This window comes from Galeopterus variegatus, unplaced genomic scaffold (genome assembly GCF_000696425.1).
Source record: "Galeopterus variegatus unplaced genomic scaffold, G_variegatus-3.0.2 Scaffold2207, whole genome shotgun sequence".
Taxonomy (NCBI): domain Eukaryota; kingdom Metazoa; phylum Chordata; class Mammalia; order Dermoptera; family Cynocephalidae; genus Galeopterus; species Galeopterus variegatus.
Genome location: NW_007728318.1, coordinates 101,033 through 124,347, shown reverse-complemented (window position 1 = coordinate 124,347; position 23,315 = coordinate 101,033). Strand labels below are relative to the sequence as shown.

At 40.0% G+C, this 23,315-nt stretch overlaps 1 protein-coding gene across 2 annotated transcripts in view; it reads left to right on the top strand.

The window, feature by feature from the left end:
• Window positions 1-20,199, top strand: part of GOSR1 (golgi SNAP receptor complex member 1) — a 63,362-nt gene extending 43,163 nt beyond the window's left edge. For both annotated transcript variants that reach the window (XM_008580930.1, XM_008580929.1), the window contains exons 8-9: window positions 2,345-2,427; window positions 20,074-20,199. In XM_008580930.1, the coding sequence (XP_008579152.1) occupies window positions 2,345-2,427; window positions 20,074-20,147 (157 nt within the window). In that variant the 3' untranslated portion in view covers window positions 20,148-20,199. The remainder of the gene's footprint in view (window positions 1-2,344; window positions 2,428-20,073) is intronic.
• Window positions 20,200-23,315: the final 3,116 nt, after the last annotated feature.

Below are 23,315 nucleotides of genomic sequence, written 5' to 3'. Positions count from 1 at the left end.
TTCCATGTGCATGGGTGGTTGGACTTACTCAGTGGTAGGCCTCACAGTGCATGATCAGGCACGGACCTGGCTGTTTCATTGGGGACTTCAAATTGTCAGTATCTCTAAATCTCTTCTTCTGGGCTAGGTCTTCTACTGGACTAGGGGCTGTCACCTGGCTCCATGGGTTAAGGAAGGCAGTTCAGGGGTCTGGCAACTCCTTGTACAAATTTCCGTGAATCTTTTGCCTCATAGTGCTACTGAGGTGAATAACAGTAGTTGTTTTGGAGGGGCTAGTGTTACTAACATTTCTTATTCACTTCACGTGGAATTCCTCTAATTTCGTTTTCACTTGTCTTTATTAGACATTTATATATTATAAAAGTACAATGTTCTTGTTGTAACAATTTTAATAATACTAAAATGTATTTTTAAAAAAAGTTAATCTCCGGTAGTGCCCCTGCATTCTTAGCTCCTGAAGTAACTTGTGTTAACTGACAGTTGTGTATCTTTCTGATACCTTTCTCACTATCATACAAACATACACACAGATGTTTGCTTCTGAAAATAACAGGACTTATCCTCTACACATTCTGTGGTTTGCTTTAATCACTCAGTATATCATAAACATCTCTCTAGGTTAATAGAAATAATACTAATTCATTCCTTTTAATAACCAAATACTATTTCATAGTATAATTATGTGAGGGTACTTCAAAAAGGTTGTGGAAAAATAGAATTAAAAGCTAATAAGTATCTTTCCATGAACTTTTTGAAGTTCCCTCATATCATAACCTATTATACCATTCAAATGTTATTTCCAGTTTTGGGGGTTTTTCCCTGATGTTTTTGTCCTTGTTTGTTTTTTACTGTTAAAAAAAATGCTTCAATAAATATCCTTTCATATATTTCCTTACACACTTTTATTTCTTCTTTGCCTTCTCAAATCTCGAAATTGAAATTTTGATTCATTTGTCGTTTGCTAAAGTACTCCCGCTAGCATTTCCTTTCAGTAAAGGTACCTGGTGGTTTACTATCTGAAGGCTTACCTGTCCAAAAATATGTTTACTCGGCTCCCAGATAGGTCAGACTACTAGAGACACTTAAGCAGTGGCATACCAGGTGCTGATGGATGGCTCGGTAGTTTTTCCTCTTAGGGAACAGGCATCACACCAGCTGCTAGACTGTAAGCTCTCTGCTTCTAAGTTTCTGTGGCTGTGTGTAGCCATCCTTGCCCAGCTGCAGAGACTGGGAGCAGTTCAGTCTGTCACACTGCAGCCTCTGTACGTGTAGATCCAGGCTTCCACTGTCTGGTCTCCACAGGAAACAATGAAACCTAGATATTTGCCCCAGGCTTAAAGAAGAATCCAAGCTTCCCTGCCATTAGTTCCTTGGTCTCTCCTTGCTTGAGAAAGTATAGCCCTCCACCTGGCTTTCTTCCTGGAGATCTCAAGGGAACTTGGGACCTCAGATTGACCCTTCCCAGTATGTCCGCCTTTGTTCTTGTGTTACTGCGTGGAGGAAAATGGGCCAGAGACAAGGTTAGGAATTTGTACTCTGACTGTCTTCCCAGAGTCTGAATCTCTATTGCTTTTTTTGTTTTTTAAATGTTTCATATATTTTCAGAATTGCTCAACAGTATTCCATTTCCTATTGCTTTTTATAATGTCAATATCTAAAGCACTCCCCTGTGTGTTATGTATCAAAATGGATACTGGCCCTATCCTCTAGGATTCTAATGTCCAGAGAAATAAGACTATGGAAAATAAAAACCTGGAAGTGATAGCTAAATGATGTAAAGTTAGATTCTTTTAAACAAAACATCAAAGTTGTCACATGGAAGAGATTGTATTCTACTAGGAATGACTTTTTCCTTTCTCTCAGTCATGTTTATTGAATCGGTGACCTTTGTCGGCTGCCTTGGAAGCCCAGCGTAATGTTTCATGTGTGTCCCCAAATCTGCATAGTTGATTCTCAAGCAGAATTTTGGAACATAATTTCTTCATAAATTGAAGGCTGGTTGTATATGAATATTTTGTGATATTTTACACTTTTGGTTCTATTTTTATGATTATAATTCCCTACTTCCCTCTCAAGTTTCTCCTGACTAAGAATCTTTTAGTAGCTGGCTCCTTTTAAAATCATTTTAAGAAGTTTTTGTATTATATGATCAGTGGAGTCATTCTGAAAAAGGACAGTAGGAAAGTGTCTTGGGAAGTGATTCCCCCCGTACCCCCATTTTCCTGCCCAGTGCTTTTCAAGATGATGTTGTTCAGTGTAGTTTTCCGCTCACTTTTACGGGTATGGTGGATCCATGCAGGTAATCTTAAATGCCAATTTAATTGTCTGTTTTTCCCTCTTGCAGCATTGCTATGGCAACAAAAGAAAATATCACTTCACAGAGAGGAATGTTAAAGTCAATTCACAGCAAAATGAACACTTTGGCCAGTATCCTTTCTAAATGTTCGAAATTTATGTTTGGGGTGAGGTGAGGGGGCAGGAATGTATGTGTGTGCTTTTTGTCTTCTGTCATGTTGCCATCATCAGTAGCAGTAGAGCCCATCGGTAATTACATAATATGAATAAAGATGCTGCTCAACTTACAGCAGCGTTACATCATGATAAACCCATCGTAAGTTGAAAATATCTTAAGTTGGAAGTGCGTTTTTGACTTAAATTCATCACAAATGGAAAATCTCTTATCTACATGTAGCCTCATTGTAAGTCGAGGAGTTTACTAAACATGAATTGCTTTCTCATCATCATAAAGTCAAAAAATCATAATTTGAACCATCATAAGTTAAGAACCATTTATGTGCTGTCCATTCCTATGAGGGTACTTGAAAAAGTCCATGGAAAGATTCATATTATCTTTAATTCTTTTTTCCACAAACTTCTTGAAGAATCTTTGTACTTTGTGAAAGTTCATGGTGTTTAGTTCCATTTCTAAAAGATTGTACACCAAAGGTTTAATACTAGTAGATTTAGAAAAAAATTATAAATGTGAATTCTAAAATTATTCACAAAATTGCTTTACATTTTAAAAGCTCTTCAATCCACGTTAGAACTCCACAGTATACATTATTCTTACCTGAACATCATAAATTACATGCTTTTTCTTTTTTTATTTTTCTACTTTGGGGAGTAAGTGGCAGGTGCTTGGAAGGAAGAAGGAAGGAGACAGCCGCAAATGTAGATGAGTTGCAACTGCTGATAAGCAGTGTGACTTCATGCACAAAAAGGATTCTAAGATAGATTCTCTACTTATTTGTTGTGACCTCTGCTTTTTAATTTTTCAACTTCCCAGTGTAAGTTAGGATTACTAACACTTCCAAGAAACCCAGTAGGGAAACTGATCAGCCTTCTACTCTGAAGCATTTTATTTACTCTCTGAAAAGACAAGCCTTTTAGGGAAAAAAGATTTCTTCCCCAACTACTAAAGGAGGAAGGACCTATAATTTTCAAACATTGAAAATTTTGAAGGTTGAGTACCTTCTGGTCCTAGATCATTTAAGGTCACTTTTATTTAGTTTGATATCTGTTTGCCTAAAGAAAAGACTGTCCTGGAGCTTGTTGGTATTTTCCAGTCCTTTGTGAGTTTTGTTCTTGCCTTGTACCCCGTATCAAACCACACATTCAGAAACACTTATGTTTTATATAGCACTATACAGTTGACAGTACTGTTATATACATTATCCGGTTTTATCGTTTCCACAAAAGAGAGAATGTAGAAATTATTGTTGTTTTGTAGATGCAGAATTGGGCTCAGAGAAGTGGCTTGGCCCAGGTCCACAGCTAATAAATAGCAAATTAAAGATTCAGATTTTCCATTGCTTTTTACATGAAATCGTGCTCTTTCTTATACTATAAACTTAATTACTAGCAAGAGCAAAGGCTACTTGGTGAATATAAAAGTTTGTATTTAGTGAAACCTTTGAAACTTTGAAATAGAATTAGGAGGTGGATAGCGGGGTTATTTAAAATACTAATTGAAGATTCTCCCAATTGTCCACTAGAATTTGTCACCACTCTTCATTGTGCCTTCTTCTCTACTCTATACTTATTTCTCCCCTACTAGAACCTAAGTTCTCTTAAGGCAAAGCAGTACCCCAGAGCCCAGTGTAGTGCCTGGCACAAATGAGCCACTCAGGAATTTTACAATCATTCCTAAAATATGGGCATCCAAAAATCAAACAAAATGGGTTTGAGTTAGTCAGGACTGCATAGAGGAAGTAACAGAAACCTAATTCGGACCGACTTAAGAGAGAAAAGGAGGGAATTAATTTATTCATACAACTGTAAAATCAAGGGGTAGAATTTGGCTTTAGGCATGGCTAGATTCAAGGGCTCAGATTTTATCATCAAGAATTTGCCTTTTCTCTCTCTTTTCCCCTCCCTTCCCCATCTTTTATCTTGGCTTTCCTCTGTGTTAACTTCATTCCCAGGCAGCCTTTCTCCTCATGGTGATAGAAATGGCTGTAATACCAGCTCAAAAATCCCCAGGGAAAAAGGGTGTCTTTTCTAACAGCTGTTCCAGAAGTAGTTAGTACTTAATATTTTTACTTAGTATTTCAAAATATCTTCACACTCTTACTCATTTATATGTTGTAGACCAAAGTGCTTATATTGTAGACCAAAGAGGACTGTGATTGCCTGAGTCACTGCTCATTCCTAACCCAGTCACTGGCCAAGGATGGAATATTCTTACTGGCCAATTCTGGGTTTGTATGTAGACCCAATGGTAGAGGATGAGATCAGCCCCACCCTGTTACATGGACTGAACTAGATTATTATGGAAGGGAAAAGGGCTGGTTCCCTAAAGGTAAACTGGACAAAAATATGTCCACTATAGACAGGATTTCTTGATGCCAAAATTTACATATGTGCAGTGGATTTGTTAATCCTTTCACTAAGCAAGGAGAAATTAAGCATTTTCTCTAGGTGAAGTTTTTACCTTGTAAAATTTTTGTTCATTAGTTCAATATTTGCTTCCTGTTCTACATTTTTTAAACTGTTTCTGCAAATTGTTCTTTTTTTAATTCATTAATTTTAAAACATATTAATGCCTACAGTGTGTAAAGCTCTATTTTAGACAAAGAAGGGACTTCAAGATTAGAAGGCATGGTTGTAATTATACAATATGTAGAATATATAAGTACACAAGTAATGTAGTCCCTGGTGAGACTCATTTTGTTACAGGAAAACACATTGAGAATTTGCAAGGAATGGGGATTGTTCTACCTTTTTAGTGTCCGGGGTGGTTTTTGTTGTTGGTTTATCTGAACTTGATATAATACTTCTGTTAACAAAGAGGATGCACCTGCAGGCATACTCATGTTGTCAGAAACCATTGCAAGAAATACAAAACAATATAAGCACTTTGGTCTACAACATATAAACAAGTAAGAGTGTGAAGAAGTAAAATACAGTTGTGACTGCTATAAAACCCCTAAAATCAAAAATTTTCTCTTTGCTTTTTTTATGTTCCCCAAATAGGACAGCTAGAGCAGTTTAACCCACTTTCTTACTATATCCTACCTACTGCTGCAAAGTAAATTTTAAAATTTAAATAATCCACAAGTGCATGTTTATATAGATCCTAGAGTTGGTTCCCACCAGTTGCCAGAATCCAAGGGGTATTATTACCCTGTGGAGAGAGAATCAGGTATTTCTTCAAAACCCTCAGGCAAAACTCCCCAGTCTCCTGAAAGGAGGAGCTAAAAAGAGAGAGAAGGAGAAGGAGGGAAGTGGATTGGGTCAGTGGTCGTTGTAGCTGCTGTGCCTGTGCCTCCACGCCCTGCTGAGTTCCTCTCTTCCTGACCACACTGGCTCCCACCCTGACCTGAAGCCTGGCAGTAATGCCTCAGTGCATGGGAGCTGTCATCATTATTATCTTCTTCTCCCGCTCTCTCTATTAAGTTTTTTCTTTTCATTATTCATATTTGTGTACTACACACAAGAATAGGAGACTTGAACACATTTGGGACTTTGATCAGTTTTGCCATATGTGTTTGCTAAAGACTCCCTCACTGTGATTTTCTTCCCCTTATTTCTTCTCATCACTTACTGTTTCCAGATGCCACTAAACTCTATTCTTGTGATTCCGGTGACTTTTCACTAAAGAGCCTTTTTCCAAATATGACCTTAATAAAGATTTCCCAAAGATCGTTTTCCTGCTGTGAACAGCCTGATCCAGAGGATCAACCTTAGGAAACGGCGTTTGTACTATAGATTTCTACTCTGTGTTCCCAACTTTTTTGGTATTCAAGGAAAATTCCATTTTTCACAAATTCTTTGAGATGCTGATAGGCCAGCTTCAGCATGTTTGAGATTATCTAAAACAGAACAGTGCAAATAAAGCGCTTTATTTTTTTGCTGTCCTTTACAGGGATCTAATCCTGGACCTTGGTGTTTTTAGCACCACTCTAACCAACTGAGCTAAATGGCCAGCTTGTTTTTATTTTTTATTTCTTCCATTGGATTAATATTTGCTACTACAAGAATAGCCAATGTCTGTCAATGCCCCTAACTGTTCCTCGTCATATCTGGTAGCTGAGTGAGGGGACTGCTCAATTTTCAGTGAGATTTATTCAAATAGCCACATGTAACAAGGCATTACTGTCCAGATAATTCCATTTGTGAATGCTCTATGACTTATAAGCAAAAGTTTAAGAACTACTGCCTGATGTACCAGGAATTCTGTGTTCTATGAAAATGTATTCATTCCAAATCTGTTAATCTTTTCCAAACATCCAGGAGAATGGTTTCACTGTTGAAGGTATATGTGACAGAATCTCTCTCTCTGCACCTCTTCTATTATCATTGCCACACATTGACAAAATTTTAAACCACCCACAAGAATTCTTTTCATGTTTAACCATTTCTCAGTTTCTGTAAATTCATCATTTGTCTTACTGAACTACCATGTAGTTTGAAGACTTCCAACATCTACACTCCTCACAGAGAAAGAAGGCTGCTCTTTACCACTGGAATTTACTATGGTGTTTATACCATTGGCTTCAAACTGTGCCACAGCGAATAAAAGGATAAATGAAGGGATATTAACATGCAGTTCTTACCTACATCAAGGTGTGTAGATGCTGTTGTTCATGTGAACTTGATATATAGGCTGGGTAAACTAACACCCAGTCTGGTACGGAGGCTGAGAAGTTTTTCATTCTGGTGTCAAAGTTTTATTACATTCTGGGTTCGAAGGGCATTTGATATATTTTTCTTAGCTACGGGGTTTATTTTTCTAAATATGGGCTGATTGATCAGTTTGTTGATTGGGGATGCCCTTAAAAGTGAGTTAAGTTTTCCCAGTGTGAACTATAAAGGATCAGGGAAGTAAGTTCATTTATTAAATTCTCTGTTGAGAAAACAAAACTTCTTTCCCCTGACACTTTATTATCTTTGATTTTCAAAGGGCCTTGATCAGTGGTTGTGCCTCAGCGAGAATTTATGGGAATTTGGTTGCTATATAGTTGGCATTTATAAAATCTGAAGTATCATAAATAAAGTTATTTATTTAATTATACTACCAGTCTTTTTTACTGGTCTGATTATTTGGTGCATTCATTAAAACTGACTGTGTAAGAATAAAACTAGGATAGAAGCTAATCTAGCTTGCTGCAGGTGAGAATACAATTTTGATGGCTGATGAGCCTTTCCATTAGGGTTGTGCTTAGACAAAGTAATAGAATTGTTGGTTATTTTCTTTATGAAAGTAAACCACTTCTTCCAAGGAAGCTGAAAAAGCCTGTTGTAAATGTTGATGTCAGATAGGTCTGACTAACCTCCCAGAGCTGTAGCTAATAGTGAGGTGACATGGGGCCAAATGTAGATAGTTATGACCATGCTTTTCCTTTCCTCTTATGGTTCCTTCATTTGCAGAAAGAAACCCTCAAGCAAGGAAATAGAGGTGTGCCATTTATAGGAAGGGGCTGAATTTGGATCCCATGATAACTCATTTGAACTCTCAGTTTCATGCCATTTAACTTTTTTTTTTTCCCCCGTTTTTGCTGTCTTCCTTACAGACCAGTTGCTAGGTCCAGGGGCCAACAGTTAGTAACTTGTTAAAGCCAGTCAGAGAGCCAGGAGGTTAGAAGGAGTTTTTCATTTCTGGTCTCAAATATATATGTTGCCTCTTAGGGGAAGTTATGCTCCCTCAGCCATTGACTTATATAAAAAATCTTTCATTTTTGGATCTGTTTAGTAACCACTCAGAACTTCCCATTTCACTAAAAAATATGAAAAATCGTGGCAACAAAAAGGGCAGAGAATTCCAAAGGTCTATTTCTGCGATTTTGTTCTAATGTGTACGTGTACTGATGATCTTAGTAAGACTGTTTAGTAAGCCTTTACTTAATTTCAAGCCCAGATATCCAGGTACTTTAGTTTATGTGTCCTGGCAATCTCTACATTCTTTTTATTATTATAATTAATGATGCTAAAGGACTCCCTGTAACCTGCATTTTGCTCACCTTTTTTTTTTTTTTTAAATGTTAGAGAAGGGCTTTCCTTCTCTATTCCTCTCTCTTTTGTACCAAAATTCACTTCTGTAGAGAATCCCTTTTTCCATACTGCCTGGTACTAAGATGAAGTGTGGGAGTAACTGAGAATGCAGACAGGTGACGAAAGGAGACACCAGGAGGTCACTTTTTGTACCTGGAACCAAATACTATTTGCTTTAGTTCCTTCATATTGGATGTGAATACATCTGAATAGAAAAATGTACTTACTGAGCCTTTTGAAGCAATGACTCTTGTCCTCTATGGAATTGAGACACTTCAGCACTCCCACCATTAATTTTCTATTTCACAGTGATCTCAAGCTGATGAAAATGACTTTAAAGAACTGGACTAGCCTTTTGGGTTATAATACTCGTGTTTGATCATTAGCCAGATATAATTTTTGGAAGTTGATTGAGTTTGTAACTTGCATTATTAAGTTGTTGGGGGGAAAATGGCCATGTCTAGTGTTACACTGAATGTTGTGGCAAATGTAACTAAAGAACAAATGGATTCTACTCAGAAAATTGCAGTGATTGTGTTCCATTCTCCTTTTAGGCTAAGGGTTGTTTAGCTCAGTCTCCAAAAAGATGCAGAACTTTTCATCATGGTCTTAATAAACTAATCCTATTTATTCCTTTATAAACTTGCATACTGAACTTTTATAGGGGGAAATAAAATGAGGAAGGAACAAGTGAATCTTAAGGATGTTTATATTGGATAAGCAGAGACAAAGCTAAGCCATGTCTTGACAGATCTTTCTCATTTTCTATGTATCTAAAATCTTGATTTAATATTGAAATATTTGCATCCATTCCCACCCTATTAGCTCTTACAGAGGAAAATAAATCAATTCCAATCACACTTTATTATGATGGAAGATGTTTCCTCATGAAAAATGCCAATACAGATTTTTTAAAATCTATTCTTTCCAAATGCACTTTCTAATTTTTGGCTTTTAAAATAGCTTCTTGGAACCAATTTTATTGTATTTGTACTTAATTTTTGTTCTCATCTAATGTGCATTTTCTGACTGTATAGAAGAAGATTTGTTATGTAATTTAATAATAAATTAGAAATCTAAATGGTTGTGCTTATAGCTGTTTATATCAGAACAGTAACCATTGAAGCAGTTTGGGAATAGTGACTATGAAATCTTTGGTGATAATAAGTATTTTTCATAATGTCCTAAAACCCAGGATAAAACAATACAGGTGCTGAAAAGCTGTCACCTGTCATTCAAAAAACATTGTATGAACAATCCACTAATATTTTAGCCTGTGAAGTGGAGAACCTCTTATCAACATGAAACTTTAGGAGATCTGATGGGAGTAGAAAACTGTAGAATTTAGCCAGAAAAACACATTCTTATGCTCCCCAAATAAATTTTTATCCTATAAATCAGAATTTGATTCTCCACCACACCAGACAATGGAAGTACCTCATTTCCCATTACCTCTCCAGATGTTCTTATTCATGTTTTATGCATCCTTTTTAAAAATAACAGTATAATTGAGATATAATTCATGAACCATAAAATTTACCCTTTTAAAGTGTACTTAGGGGTGTTAATATATTAGTTGTGCAATGAGCACCACTAACTTCAGAACATTTCCATTACCCACAAAAGAAACCCTGCATCCATTAGCAGTCACTCCCCAGGCCCTTCTTCATCCTTTTGATCTGACCACTCTGTTCTCCTTTTCTCAGGACCCCAGCTTTCCCCTCCCAGCCATGAGCATCGCTCCTAAAGTACCCTCTCTTCCTTGGGGATCCTGACCTTTTTCTAGCTACCTCATATGTACTCAGCCATTATGTGTGCACACACTCACGTGGATGTACATAAAATCAACACCACTGAGTGAGGTGGCCTTCCCATTTTACAGAGGAGGAAGTGACCAGTGGGGTTCAGAAATTTGCTCAAAATCATAGAGTGAATGGTAAAGTAAGGATTTGAATCTGGAGGGCTCTTTGGTGCTAAATCTTGTACTAGTTCCACAAAATGTATTTTAACTCTGCTGCATGATTAAGAAAGAAGCTATAAAATAGTCACTGATTTTGCCTGATTTAAAAGGTGATCATTTAAAATCTATTTAAATCCTTGTGGCTTGATTATTTTCAAGTAATGCTATTAGTCAAGTGCTTAATAAAGGGGACTCTGGGTTTGTAATTCACATTCCTTTATGAGTACTAATGGACTAAAGCATTGACGTCGTAGACATAGGCTTTAATTTGGATCAAACTTCCTGCCCAACCCCTTCATACCCTCTAGTTTAGAATCTCAGAGTTCTTCCCAGAGAGCCCCAAAGCCAAGTCTGACAAAGCACATCAACCACAGATCCTCAATTAGTACCATCTGAACAAAGGTGCTGGGACCTTTCCTTTCCAAGTGGAATGGGTTTGACGAGCCACCACTTCTATTTCATCTCTCCTTTCACTGCAAACGGATCTGAACCTCTGCCCCAACTCTCCGTCGTTTGATATCAGAGATGCCTAGAAATAAACAGGTGGCTAGAGAATCTCACTGAAGACGTTTTCTATCAGGACATTTTCCTTTGTTTCTCTAAAGTACACGCCAGGAGAAAGGCAAGTATCTTCCTCTGTGAAGATGCAGATTTGCGTGGCTAAGTTGGAACAGGAAGAAATGCACTTTAGCCTGATGGTTTCCACTCTGCTCAACTTGGCTAAGATTTCCCACTTCAACAGAGCTGCTCAGCTTGCAAAGCTCTCTTTTATTAACCCTCTGAAGACACTTAAAAGCTAAGAAGGTTGGGTGCTGAGAAGTGCAACACTCAGTGTAGAGGAATCCCAGAGGTCACTTGACAGTGTTCTCTTCACTCTCCTAAAATCATCTTTTAATCTGCTTTCCTGACTTGTGGTATTCAGTTTCCTTCCTTTGAGAAAAAGCTGTTAGAAAACAGTTACTTAACTAGTGCATTTCTTTTATATATTTTCAAACATCCCATCAGTCTTTTACTGAAATTGCTTACAGCTTGAGGAGAAGCAAGCAAATATGGTTAACCCAGTACCAAAAAAGGTATGGTTTAAACATAATCATCTTCTCTGAAAGTGATGAGTTATCTCTAAATGAATATGGCGCTATGTGTTTTCACCCTGGAATCGGTCCTCAGTCCTCTCTGTGTCCCTCCCTGTCCCCCATTGCATATCCCACAAGCTGGGGCCCTGTTGTTCATTACCTGGCTGCATGTGGCGGCCACCTCTGAGCTAGTGCCCTGCCTCTCATCTAGCCCCTCTTGATGCCACCCTGCACATAGCTGCCTAGCCTGTCTTCCTAAACAACTTACAACCTGTCATCACTCTGTTCAAGAATATTGTAGTGAGTTAACCCATGCAATGTATGCCCAGCACTTTGCTTATACATACATACATAAAACACCCCCACACCCACACGCAAATAAAATCCTATTCACTTAATGAGGTAGTGTTCTCCTTTTACAGGTAAAGAAACAAGCCCAAGAGATGAAGTACTTTGCTCAAAATCACAGTCCTCCTGATAGCAATCAGTTGCCTTTTCCTAACCAAGGTTTCCCATCATGAACTGTAAGCAGGGCTGCCTGGTGCAGTGGAAAGAATGATGCTTGGAGTCAGGTGTCCTAGATTCTGGTGCTGGATCTAATACTTTTAGGCCATAGGCAAGTCACTAAATCACTCAAGTTGTTTTCTTATCTTCAAAATGGACTCCAGCAATGTAATGCATTTGTAGAGCTCAAATGAAACAGAGGATTATGATCGTACAAAATTCCTCAGAATGTTCTTGAGAAATAATGTGGGGCCAGCGGGTATTTTCCATTAGACTGCAAGTCCCTGGAGAGTCAGGGCAGTGTTCTGTTTGTCTTCATATCATGTGTTTGAACTTTGTGCAGAAACTTTATATAACTCTTCTAAACCAAGTTAAACCTGACTCAGAACCCCTATCCTACTATGCTGGGGGGAAAAATAAATCAGTAAATCTTGCTCATACTTGAATCTCCTTCCTTTCGCCACCTGAGCTGTGCAAAGCTCCCAGAGTCTTTCCCAGTCCAGAACATTTGGGGCAGACACTCTTATCCACACTGGACCCCATGGAGATGCTCGCTATCTGAGCCGTGTAGTCACTAGAAGCCACAAGTTTCTCTACTTCTGTGCCACCTTTGGGCACAGGGATCTTTGCCAAGGAGCCCATGGGCCTGGGGTTCCCTCGTACACCCCATCCCAAAACCATTCCCCTGAGGTGCTGCCACTCCTGGGGCACTGTGAGGGAGTGGGACACTGGCAGGGAGCAAGGCACAAGCTGATTCCCGTGGCTTCTCCCCCCACCACTTCCCAGCCTCCCAGGAAGCTCTCCTGCAGTGCCCTTGGTCTTCTCACCTTCCTGCTTTCTCCACCCCTTCTAGGAGGAGCCACTACTCTAAGAAACAGAATATCGGAATCTCCTTTGTGGGGATGGGAAGGTAAAAGAGTGAGATGCTAACTCCCTCAGTAACTCATCCCAGTGGTGGTGCCCTTAGCATGACACATAGTAGACATTAAGTAGTTGAATTAATGGAGGAAGGAATTTTTTTTTAAATGCTACAAAATTTCAACATCAGTTTGCTCACATTCGTAAGCTTAGGACCTAAAGCCACCCTCACTCATCACAGGAAAAGAAAATTGGGAGGCTGGACTGTTGTACAACAGTGAGGCGGTAGTTAGTGAAGAGGCAAGAGCATTTGACAATGTTCACTTCCAAGCACGACAGCCATGACACTTTAGCATATGGCAACTGGATCCTTCCATTTCTCTTTCTCTTCAGAGGTGGTCCTGTGTCATGTCCTGTTGTCTCCTTAGAGCTCAGAGGGCATGCCTCCCACTGCACCATGTGATTTACCCTCTTCTTTGGAACTGGGGAGTACTGGGTCAGAGTCCTGCCAGTGATCTCCATCGGGGGTGCCTCCCCCAGAGGACATTTGGCAATGTGTGGAAACATCTTTGGTTGTCAAAGCAGGGGTGGGGTGGGGTGGATGCTGCTGACATTTTGTGGATAGAAGCCAGAGGTGCTTCTAAATGCACAGGACAGCCCCCCACAGCAAAGTATTATCCAGCCCAGAATGTCAGTAGCATCAAGGTTGAGAAACACTGGCTCAAAGTGAATTCATATTAAAGTTGACAATATTCCTTTAGGGACTGTCTTAATTCATCTTCGTATTCTACAGTACAATGATCATAGTAGGTGCTCAATAACTATTGAAAAGAGAGAAATGGAAGGATCCAGTTGCCGTGTGCTAAAGTGCTGTGACTGTCCTGCTTGGAAGCGAACATTGTCAAATGCTCTTGCCTCTTCGTTAACTACTGCCTCACTGTCGTACAACAGCCCAGCCTCTCAATTTTCTTTTCCTGTGATCAGTCAAGTAAAGTAGGCACCTTGGGGGGCCGGCCTGTGGCTCACTCGGGACAATGTGGTGCTGATAACACCAAGGCTATGGGTTCAGATCCCATATAGGGATGGCCAGTTAGCTCACTGGCTGAGTGTGGTGCTGACAACCCCAACTCAAGGGTTAAGATCCCCTTACCAGTCATCTTTAAAAAACAAAAAAGTAGGCACCTTGGCACCCCAATTTCCCACAGCTATCTCAAGACAATCCTATTGCTGAAGAAAACTTTGGAAGCAAAAAGTGACTGCAAACCAGGACTGCAGTACCAGCTCATAGGAGGGTGATCACCAAGAAAATCCCCTTTTGTGGAATTCACCTGTTTGGCAGGCCCTTTATTCCATGTGGAAGCCATCCCTCCCATTTCAGAGCAGGCAGGACTGGAGCCAGTGAGAGAAATAGGGCGATCTTATAGTATCTATCAAAATCATAAATGAACATAACCTTTTACCGAACGATTCCACTTATAAGAATTTCTCTTGTAGATGTAAAAAGATAAAAGATATTCATAGCAGCATTGATTGTAAAAGAAAATACTATAAATAACCTAAATGTCTATCAGTAGGGGAATAGCTAAATAAATTATGTAAGTCTGTGTCATGGAAAAATAAGCAGCTGTTAAAAAGAAAGGTAACGGGCCAGCCCGGTGGCACACTGGTATAGTGCGCTGCTTGGGAAGCGCGGTGGCGCTCCCGCCGAGGGTTCGGATCCCACATACAGACCGGCCGCTCACTGGCTGAGCGAGGGGCGGGAGCAACACCGAGGGTTGCGATCCTGTGGCCGGTCCTGGTCCGGTACGGGCGCGACACTGAGGGTTGCGATCCGTTGCCGGGCACGAAAAAAGACAAAAAGGAAAAAAAATAAATAAATTTAAAAAATAAATAAATAAATAAATAAATAAAAAGAAAGGTAACTTACTATGTACTGACATGGAATTATCTCCAAGTATGTTGTTAAATGTGGAAAATGATATTGCCTGATACACATACAAACACACACACACACACTTTGTAAAAAACAGCTTTATTGAGGTATAATTAACATACAGTAAACTCCATATACTTTAAATGAACAATTATACCTAAGAAACCATCACCATAATCAAGGTAGTGAATATATCCATCACCTGCTGCCAGATTATAACAATAGCTACGCTAAAGCCAAAACGTTTTATTATTTTAGTTATGTAAGTTTCCATTTGTATTGTCTGGGCTAGGGATTAGGACCCACAGACCTTTCAAACCCATTGTACAGACTGGGTCAAAGACCCCTCACATGCCAGGCTGGGTCACCAGACCCCTCACGCGCAGGTCCACTCTAGGTAATTGGGAAAGATCCCGGGAGCCATTGGGAGATGACACGAGCTCAGTCCTCAGCAGCAGCAGCTTACAGCAGGTCCGGGGCAGCAGCTGTGGCAGCCTTCTTGGGGCATCCCGGGGGCAGAGGGAACCCTGTGGATCAGAGCCACTGGTACTTTATACTTAAGTCCATAACCCAGGACACCTGGGTGCACATGTGCAATTACATTAGACAATAACCAAGGACCACCAGGCACATGTGCATATTTACATAAAATGCTTGGCAAAACTCTGAACATCTGAGGGTCCCTGACCATTTTCCTTTACTATCCCAACACCACCAGAATTTATCTTGTGCCCCTTTGAAATCCCTCCCTCCAGCCCCTTCCTACCCCCTCATCCCCAAGCAACCACCACTCTGTTTTCTGTCACTATAGATTGGTTTGTGTTTTCTAGAGTTTTATATGAATGGAATTATACAATATGTACTCTTGAGGGGCATGATTTGGCTTTTTTCACTCAATGTAAGCATTTTGAGGTTCATCCATGCCGTTGTGTGTACCAATAGTCATTCTTTTTTATTGCTGAATAGTATTCCATTGTATGAATGTACCACAATTTGCTCGTCCACTTATCTGTTGTTGGTCTTTTGAGTTGTTTCCAGTTTGGGGCCATTACAAATAAAACTGCTATGGGCATTCATATATGTGTCTGTATATGGGCATATATTTCCTTTTTCTTTGATAAATACCTACAAGTAGAATAACTGGATAATATGGCAAGTGTATGTTCAACTTTTTAAGGAACTGCCAAGCTGTTTTCCAAAGGGCGCCATTTTATAATTGAGTGTAAGAGAGTTCCAGTTCATCAGCATCCTCATCAACATTTGGGATGTCTTTATTTTTAGCCAGTCTGTTAGATATGTAGTGATATCTCATTGTGGTTTTTATTTACATTTCCCTAATAACTAATGGTATAGAGCATCTTTTCACATGTTTATTTTTCATATGTCTACTAGTGAAATATCTGTTTGAGTATTGTGTCCATTTTTCATAGGTTGTTTTACATGTAGAATATTAGGAAAGATATTGAAGAAAATGGTACAAGCAGTTGCCTGGGGGGAAAAATGAGCTGACTGGAGCTCACAGATGGGGAGAACTCAATTTTTCACTCTTCATAGACTGTGTTTGTTAATCATTTAAGTTATATTTTTTAGAAAGAGAAATAGGCTACTTTGAAAATGTTAGTATTGAAAGCATGTTTCTTAATGGATGGATGGAGATTTTCTGTTTAGCCAAGAGCACTTCAGAAACTCCACACTGGCAGGCAATTGGAGCACTGAGCCATTAATGGGAATGTGAGCATTTTATATATCATATTCAATCATTTATGGTGGTGGACGGCTGGCGATGATGACATCTGGACCATGACTCCTCTGAGACCCCATCAAATAGTACTTGGTATTTATATTTAAGTGAATACTGTTTCAGCTTTTTAATTTCACGAAGGTGACCTACGCAAAGAAAGCCCAAGAGCGGTTATCCCAGCTTGTCTCTGATCAAAGGTTTTGTCAATGTCCCTTTCAGAGCCCACTTTCTGTTTCCAGAACTGCTTCCCACCTGGCACATGATCCAGGTTTGTAGGTGTGTGTTGTAGACCCGAGGTAGGTAAGTGCCTCATCCAGATTCGTGTCCTTTTAAGAAAGCAAGGAAGAATTAACAAGAAATGCTTTGTCTCCTAAGACTTCTCTTTGACTCTGTTCTGGTCCTGCTCTTTGATCTAATGCATTAATTAGTTCATAAAAGTTTCAGAGAAACTAAAATTCATCTCCTAGGCTGAATTCTATCAGATTAATATTTAACTCCAAGGGAATATGGACATTTGCCTTAAAGAAGTTCTTTATCCCAGGGAAGAATCTATATTATCATTATTTGAATGTCTGATTATAGTATTAAATTTTATTTCATCCTAAAACTCCCTGCATGTCCTCTGTTGAAAATGACATATTTTTATGGATCAATCCACTGGTTCAGCATCTAAACTTTTTTTAACTACATTTTTTCCAGACAATATTAATATGTGTTTATTGTAGAAAATATGGATCAAATAGAAAAATACAAGGAAAATTGTTTCCCCAACATTTTTTTTGTTTTAAATGTCTAAACACTTGGACACTTTTTTTTTACAAAATTGGAGTCATATAGTACATACTGTCTCTGACCAGATTTTGTCATGTAATATAGCATGCACAGCTTCTCATGTCAATGAATTTTCATACGCAGCATGCTTTGCAATGCCTGCATTGAATTTTATTATGCAGATGCACACCCCACCCGATTAATTGTTCAAATATAAAAACCACTCTGAAAAAGTGGTTTCCAATTTTTATCTCATTACAAAAACTAAGCAACACTTGATTTTTCTTTTTAAAAATCTTGAAGCAGGACATGTTCTGCCAACTCCCAGACTTGCTGTTGTCTGCAGCCTCCTCGTTTCTTTCTGGGTGTGTGTTTATTTTGTGAATTGAACCCAGTTAAGCTCTCCAGTTTGCCAAGAGGAATGTGTAGGCTATTTCTTGAATTTGTGGACATATGTTTGTATTTAAAAGGGAGGCCAAGGAGGATGACCCCAGAGTGCAGAGAGTCACATTCACCCATTTAGAGTGGGCCAGGAATAGTTTTCCTGGAAGCAGGGCGGAGGGGGCCAGAACTAAATGTCCTCCGCCACCAGGTTGCTTTTAAACTCAGTTTCATGGTCCCCCAGTATCACCTATTCTTTGGAACACTCCACCTCCTGTTTGTTGATTCATTACTACGATCCTTCTCAATATTAGAATCACCTGCAGAAGTGGGGGTTAAAAAACAACAACAATGCAGGCATCTACTCCCAGAGGTTTTGATCCAATTAGACTAGGGTGGAGCCCAGACATAGGGATATTTTTTTTTAAAACTCTAGGTTATTTCAACCTGCAGCCAGTGTTGAGAACCTGTGCTTTATGGCTTTTTAGCCTCTGGGGGTGCTTGGGTTGCTGCTTTTGGCGCTGAATATTTTCAGGCCACAAGCTGCTCTCAGAGAGTCCCCTCTTCCCACCTGGCTCATCCAAAGTCATAAGAAGCTGTTTCAAAACTGCTGATACATGTAGTAGGCAGGCAGTAAATGTTTGGTTCCCCTTACTCCTTAGTAAGTTTGATATTTTTACCATCTTCGTGCCTGCCTTTCTGACCCTGTTGAATCACCCTTTGGACAAGAGTGTTAATGAAATGTTATTGCAGAAGAGATTGAGAAAATTGGTATATCATGCATATATCATACAAAACTTTCTTGTAAGATAAAAAATACAGTTTTATTATTGCTTGTGCCTCAGTTGTTTAAGTGAATATTAAAGGGCTTGGAGGAAAAAAAATGCTGATGCATGGAGGAACAGGGTATCCCAGCTCTCACCAAGTGATTAGACTGAAAGATCAGCATTTTACTGCAGCTCGTCCACCTCCCCAGACAGCCAATTAGCCACAGAAACAGCAGACACAGCGTAAAGGAGCTCTTTCAGGACTGAGCTTTTAATGCCCAGAAGCACATTATATAGTAAACAATACTGTGTTTACATCAGGCAAAAAGCATCTTGCTTTGGGTGGCAGTATTTGCTTCCCGGAGAAAGGCGGCCTCACCTTGAACCTGGAGCTTGGTAGCACCTGGATTGGTTGAGAAAGGGGATGAGCGTGCCTGGCATTGTGGGGAGGCAGCCAGCTATGGAGGAGGGAGCATCAGACCCAGAGACGTGGGTTTGAATTGTCTGAATCTCATCTCTAGTTTTGCCAAGCAGCGTGACTATACAGTTAATCCAGCTAATGGTCCATTCCTTCTCTATAAAATGGTGATAAAGGTGGCTGCCATAATTATGCTCTATTTATGTTGTCAGGATTATGTGAGGTTAATGCTTAGTATATTAACAAAGTCAGTGGGGCTGACCTGGTATAAGAGAGATTTTTGTTTGTACTAATGGTCAGAAACCAGGCCTCTCATGCCTCCTTAGTCCCCTCTCTTGCTGACGTGGGGGAGGAAAGAACACTGGAGAGGTGATCAGTAGACATCTTCAACTATAATGGGACAGCTTAGAGGAAAAATGTGAGACGTTCTGTGTGGACAGGCAAGGTGGAGCCCACACACCAGTAGTTTAACAAGCCTCCAGGTGATTCTGAGGCACACTGAAGTTTGAGAACCACTGCTCTATAGTATATTACATTGTATGAATATGCACATTCTATTTAGACATCCTATTGTAGATGGATAGCTTTTATTTTTAGTTTGGAACTGTTACAAGTCACGTTCTTTTTTAGTTTTGGGTGGCTGACCAGTATGGGGATTCAATGCTCTGAACATTCTTGTACATGGATTTTGGGACACATATGTATACTTCTCTGTTGGTTATATATACCAAGGAGTAGAATTGTTAGGTTATAGGTTATGTGCATATTCGGTTTTAGGATATACTGTCAAACAGTTTGCCAGAGTGATTGTACCAATTTCCATTCCCACCAGCAATGTAGGAATATTCCAGTTCCCTCACATCCTCCCCAACACATGATGTTGCCAGACTGAATTTGCATTTCCCTGATGACTAATGAGGTTGAGCATTTTTATATGCTTATTAGCTATTAGGATATCCTTTTTTATGAACTGCCCCTTCAACTTTTTGCATATTTATTAATTGGATCATCTGTCTTTTCCAATTAATTTTTCCTTTGTTAGATAAATACATTACAAATATACCCTCCCATTCTGTGGCTTGTCTTTTTTACTTTCTTAATGGTGGTTCTGATTAGTAGAAGTTCTTCATTTTGATATAATCCAATTTATCCATTTTTTTTCCTTAATGGTTAGTGTTTTTGTATCCTGTTGAGGAATCTTTGCCTACCCCGAAGGCCATGAAGATATTCTCCAATGTTTTCTTCTAGAAGCTGTATTGTTTTTCTTTTCTGTTTAGAACTATAATCATTTTACAATTGATTTCCATGTGTGATTTGAGCCAGGGGTCAAGATTCATTTTTCTGTGTGGATATGCAGGTGATTGGGCACCATTTGAAAAATCCATCCTTTCCTCACTGCACTGGAATGTCAATTTGGTTATGAATCAAGCAACTCTGTACATGTGGGTCTTTTTCTGGATGCTTCATTCTTTTCCATTAGTCTGTTTTCTACCCTGAGTCAATACCACTCTATCTTAATTATCATAATTTTATAATAAGTCCTGATATCTGGTAGTATGGGTCTCGCAGATTTGTTCTTTTTTTTTTTTTTCCTTTTTTTTTTTTGTCTTTTTTCGTGTCCGGCAACGGATCGCAACCCTCAGTGTCGCGCCCGTACCGGACCGGGACTGGCAACGGGATCGCAACCCTCGGTGTTGTGTCCGCACCTTGCTCAGCCAGTGAGCAGGAACCAGTCTGTATGTGGGATCCGAACCCTCGGCGGGAGTGCCACCGCGCTCTCAAGCGGCGCACTGTAGCAGTGCGCCACCAGGCTGGCCCCTCGCAGATTTGTTCTTACTCAAAGTTGTCTTGGCTGTTCTTGGTCCTTCACATTTTTATATAAATTGCAGAATCAGTTAGTCAGCTTCCAAGAAAAACGTGCTGGATTTTGATTGGGATTACACTGAATACATGGATGAATTGGAAGAGAATTAACATGTTTACAATATTGAATCTTCTAATCTGTGTCCATGGTATTTCCCTCCCTCCATTTATTGAGGCCATTTACTGGCAGATCCTGATGTCTGTCTGATCAGTGTCCATATGCCCATTCTCTTTCTATCCTCCCTGCCATTGGGGACATTGATCAGGATATAAAACTGGGTTTACACCTTACACTTATTAGGATGTCTACTGTCAACAAAACAAAGTAAAAAGTGCTGGTGAGAACATGGAGAAATCGGAACCCTGATGCACTGTTGGTTGGAATATAAAATGGTGCAGCCGCTATGGGAAATGGTGTGGTGGTTCCTCAAAAAATTAAAAGTAGCATTACCATATGATTCAACAATTCCACTTCTGGGTATATACCCAAAAGAGTCAAAAGCAGGGTCTCGAAGGGATATTTGTATACCCATGATTGTAGCAGCCTTATTCACAGGAACCAAAAGGTGGAAGTAACCAAAATGTCCACCAATAGATGAATGAATAGACAAAACGTGGTGTGTGTGTGTATATGTAATGGAATATTCCGTTTTAAAAAGGAAGGAAATCCTGACACTTGCTAAAATATGGATGAACCCTGAGGACATCATGCTAAGTGAAAGAAACCAGACACAAAACGACAGATAGTGTCTGATGCCACTCACATGAGGTACCCAGAGTAGTCAAAGCGGTAGAGATGGAAAGCAGAGTGATGGCTGCCAGGGGCATGGGGAAGACAGAACGGGGAGTTACCGTCCAGTGGGTGTGGGCTTCAGTTTTTCAAGAGGAAAAGAGTTCTGGGAGAGATGGTGACAGTCGCATGACAGTGTGAATGTACTTAATTCTACTGAACTGTACACTTAAAAACTGTTAAGATGGTAAATTTTGTGTTATATGTATTTTACCACAACTAATTTTTTTTTTACTAAAGGAATAGAAAAAAATCTGTAGACTTAAAGCTGATTTGGGGAAGATTCTTTGCTGTCAGGGTAGAAGGCAAAGTTGCCACTTTTTATTCTCCAGTGGTCATAGCTGTGTACTCTTAGATAATAACTTCGACATTTGTAAATCTTTGTTTTCTCATCTGTAAAAAGTGGCGAGACTAATCCCTATTTAAAATAGGTTGTCATGATGGCTGGCCAGTTAGCTCAGTTGGTTAGAGGGTCAAATGAGGTGTATGGGAAAGTATATAGAACGTAGTAGGTGTTCAATAAATGTTAGTTGAATGTGACTCTATTAAGGCAAAATGGAGCTTCTAAGAGAGTAACATAGTAGCTGGTGATTTTCACACAGATAATTAGCATTGAGAATGAGACTGAAATTTTTGGTGAAAATGAAAGTATACTACTTACTATGGATTTAATTCACTGGTGCCCTGCCCATCTACCCTATTAGCCATCTGTAAATGGGATGTCATTTTCATGTCTGTCTGTTAATCACATGCCCAGCCATGTCCCCAGATGGGGGTTTTCTTAATTTCTGCATCATTGAATCCCTCTTTTCAGCAGGCAGAAAGCTCAAGGGATGTGGGTTTGCTTCCCTGCAGGACCAAGTATCCTCCTGAGAATGAGCCTCCAGTGCTTGGCTTCCCCCGTGATCAGTTTCCCCTGTGATCGGCTTCCCCTGTGATCGGCTTCCCCCGTGATCTGCCCTGGAGAGATGCCTCTGAGCAAGGGAGGCACCCAGAGGCAGACGGCTCTCTGGGGAGCACAGCCTGGGGGGGCAAGGGTTCCTCAGGAAGGCTCCTTGAGCAGGCAGGACTGTGCCCTTGATGTGGATGGACCATTCAGTGCTACCCATGGGGCCAGGACTGAGCTTGAGGAAACTTTTAGGAACAGACTCCCCAGAAGCACAAGCAGGAATCCAGAGATGAGAATCTGAAGGCTTCTCATTAAGATTACGGTTTGGCCTGTGCAGCTAAATTCATACCAGATAGAGTTCTGGCTGGGTACGTGCTGACGGCTATAGGTGACCATAAAGAAGACTGACAGCATCAGAAGGCAGCTGGAGGGGCCGAGCCCGTGGCGCACTCGGGAGAGTGAGGCGCTGAGCGCAGCAGCGCTCCCACCGCGGGTTCGGATCCTATATAGGGATGACTGGTGCGCTCACAGCGCTCACTGGCTGAGCACGGTGCGGCCGGTCTCAAAAAGGACAAAAAAAAAAAAAAAGAAGGCAGCTGGGAAAGAGCCCTGCTTTGGGGGACAGAAGGTCGTGCACTGGATTTTAAACTAGAGACTGTCAGAGCCTTCTATGCTGGGTGACCCTTGTAAACTTTTGCTGGTGGAGACAGCAGAGCACAGCAATTATCTCAAAAGCTGCTCTGAGATATTTGTAGTTTTGAAAGAACAAAGACCAAGAGAGGTAGGATGCCTTATTTTTAATTGGCAACTACAATTAATATTTAGTTTTATCTGAAGTGATGAATATATATAATTGATGAACTATTACCATCTC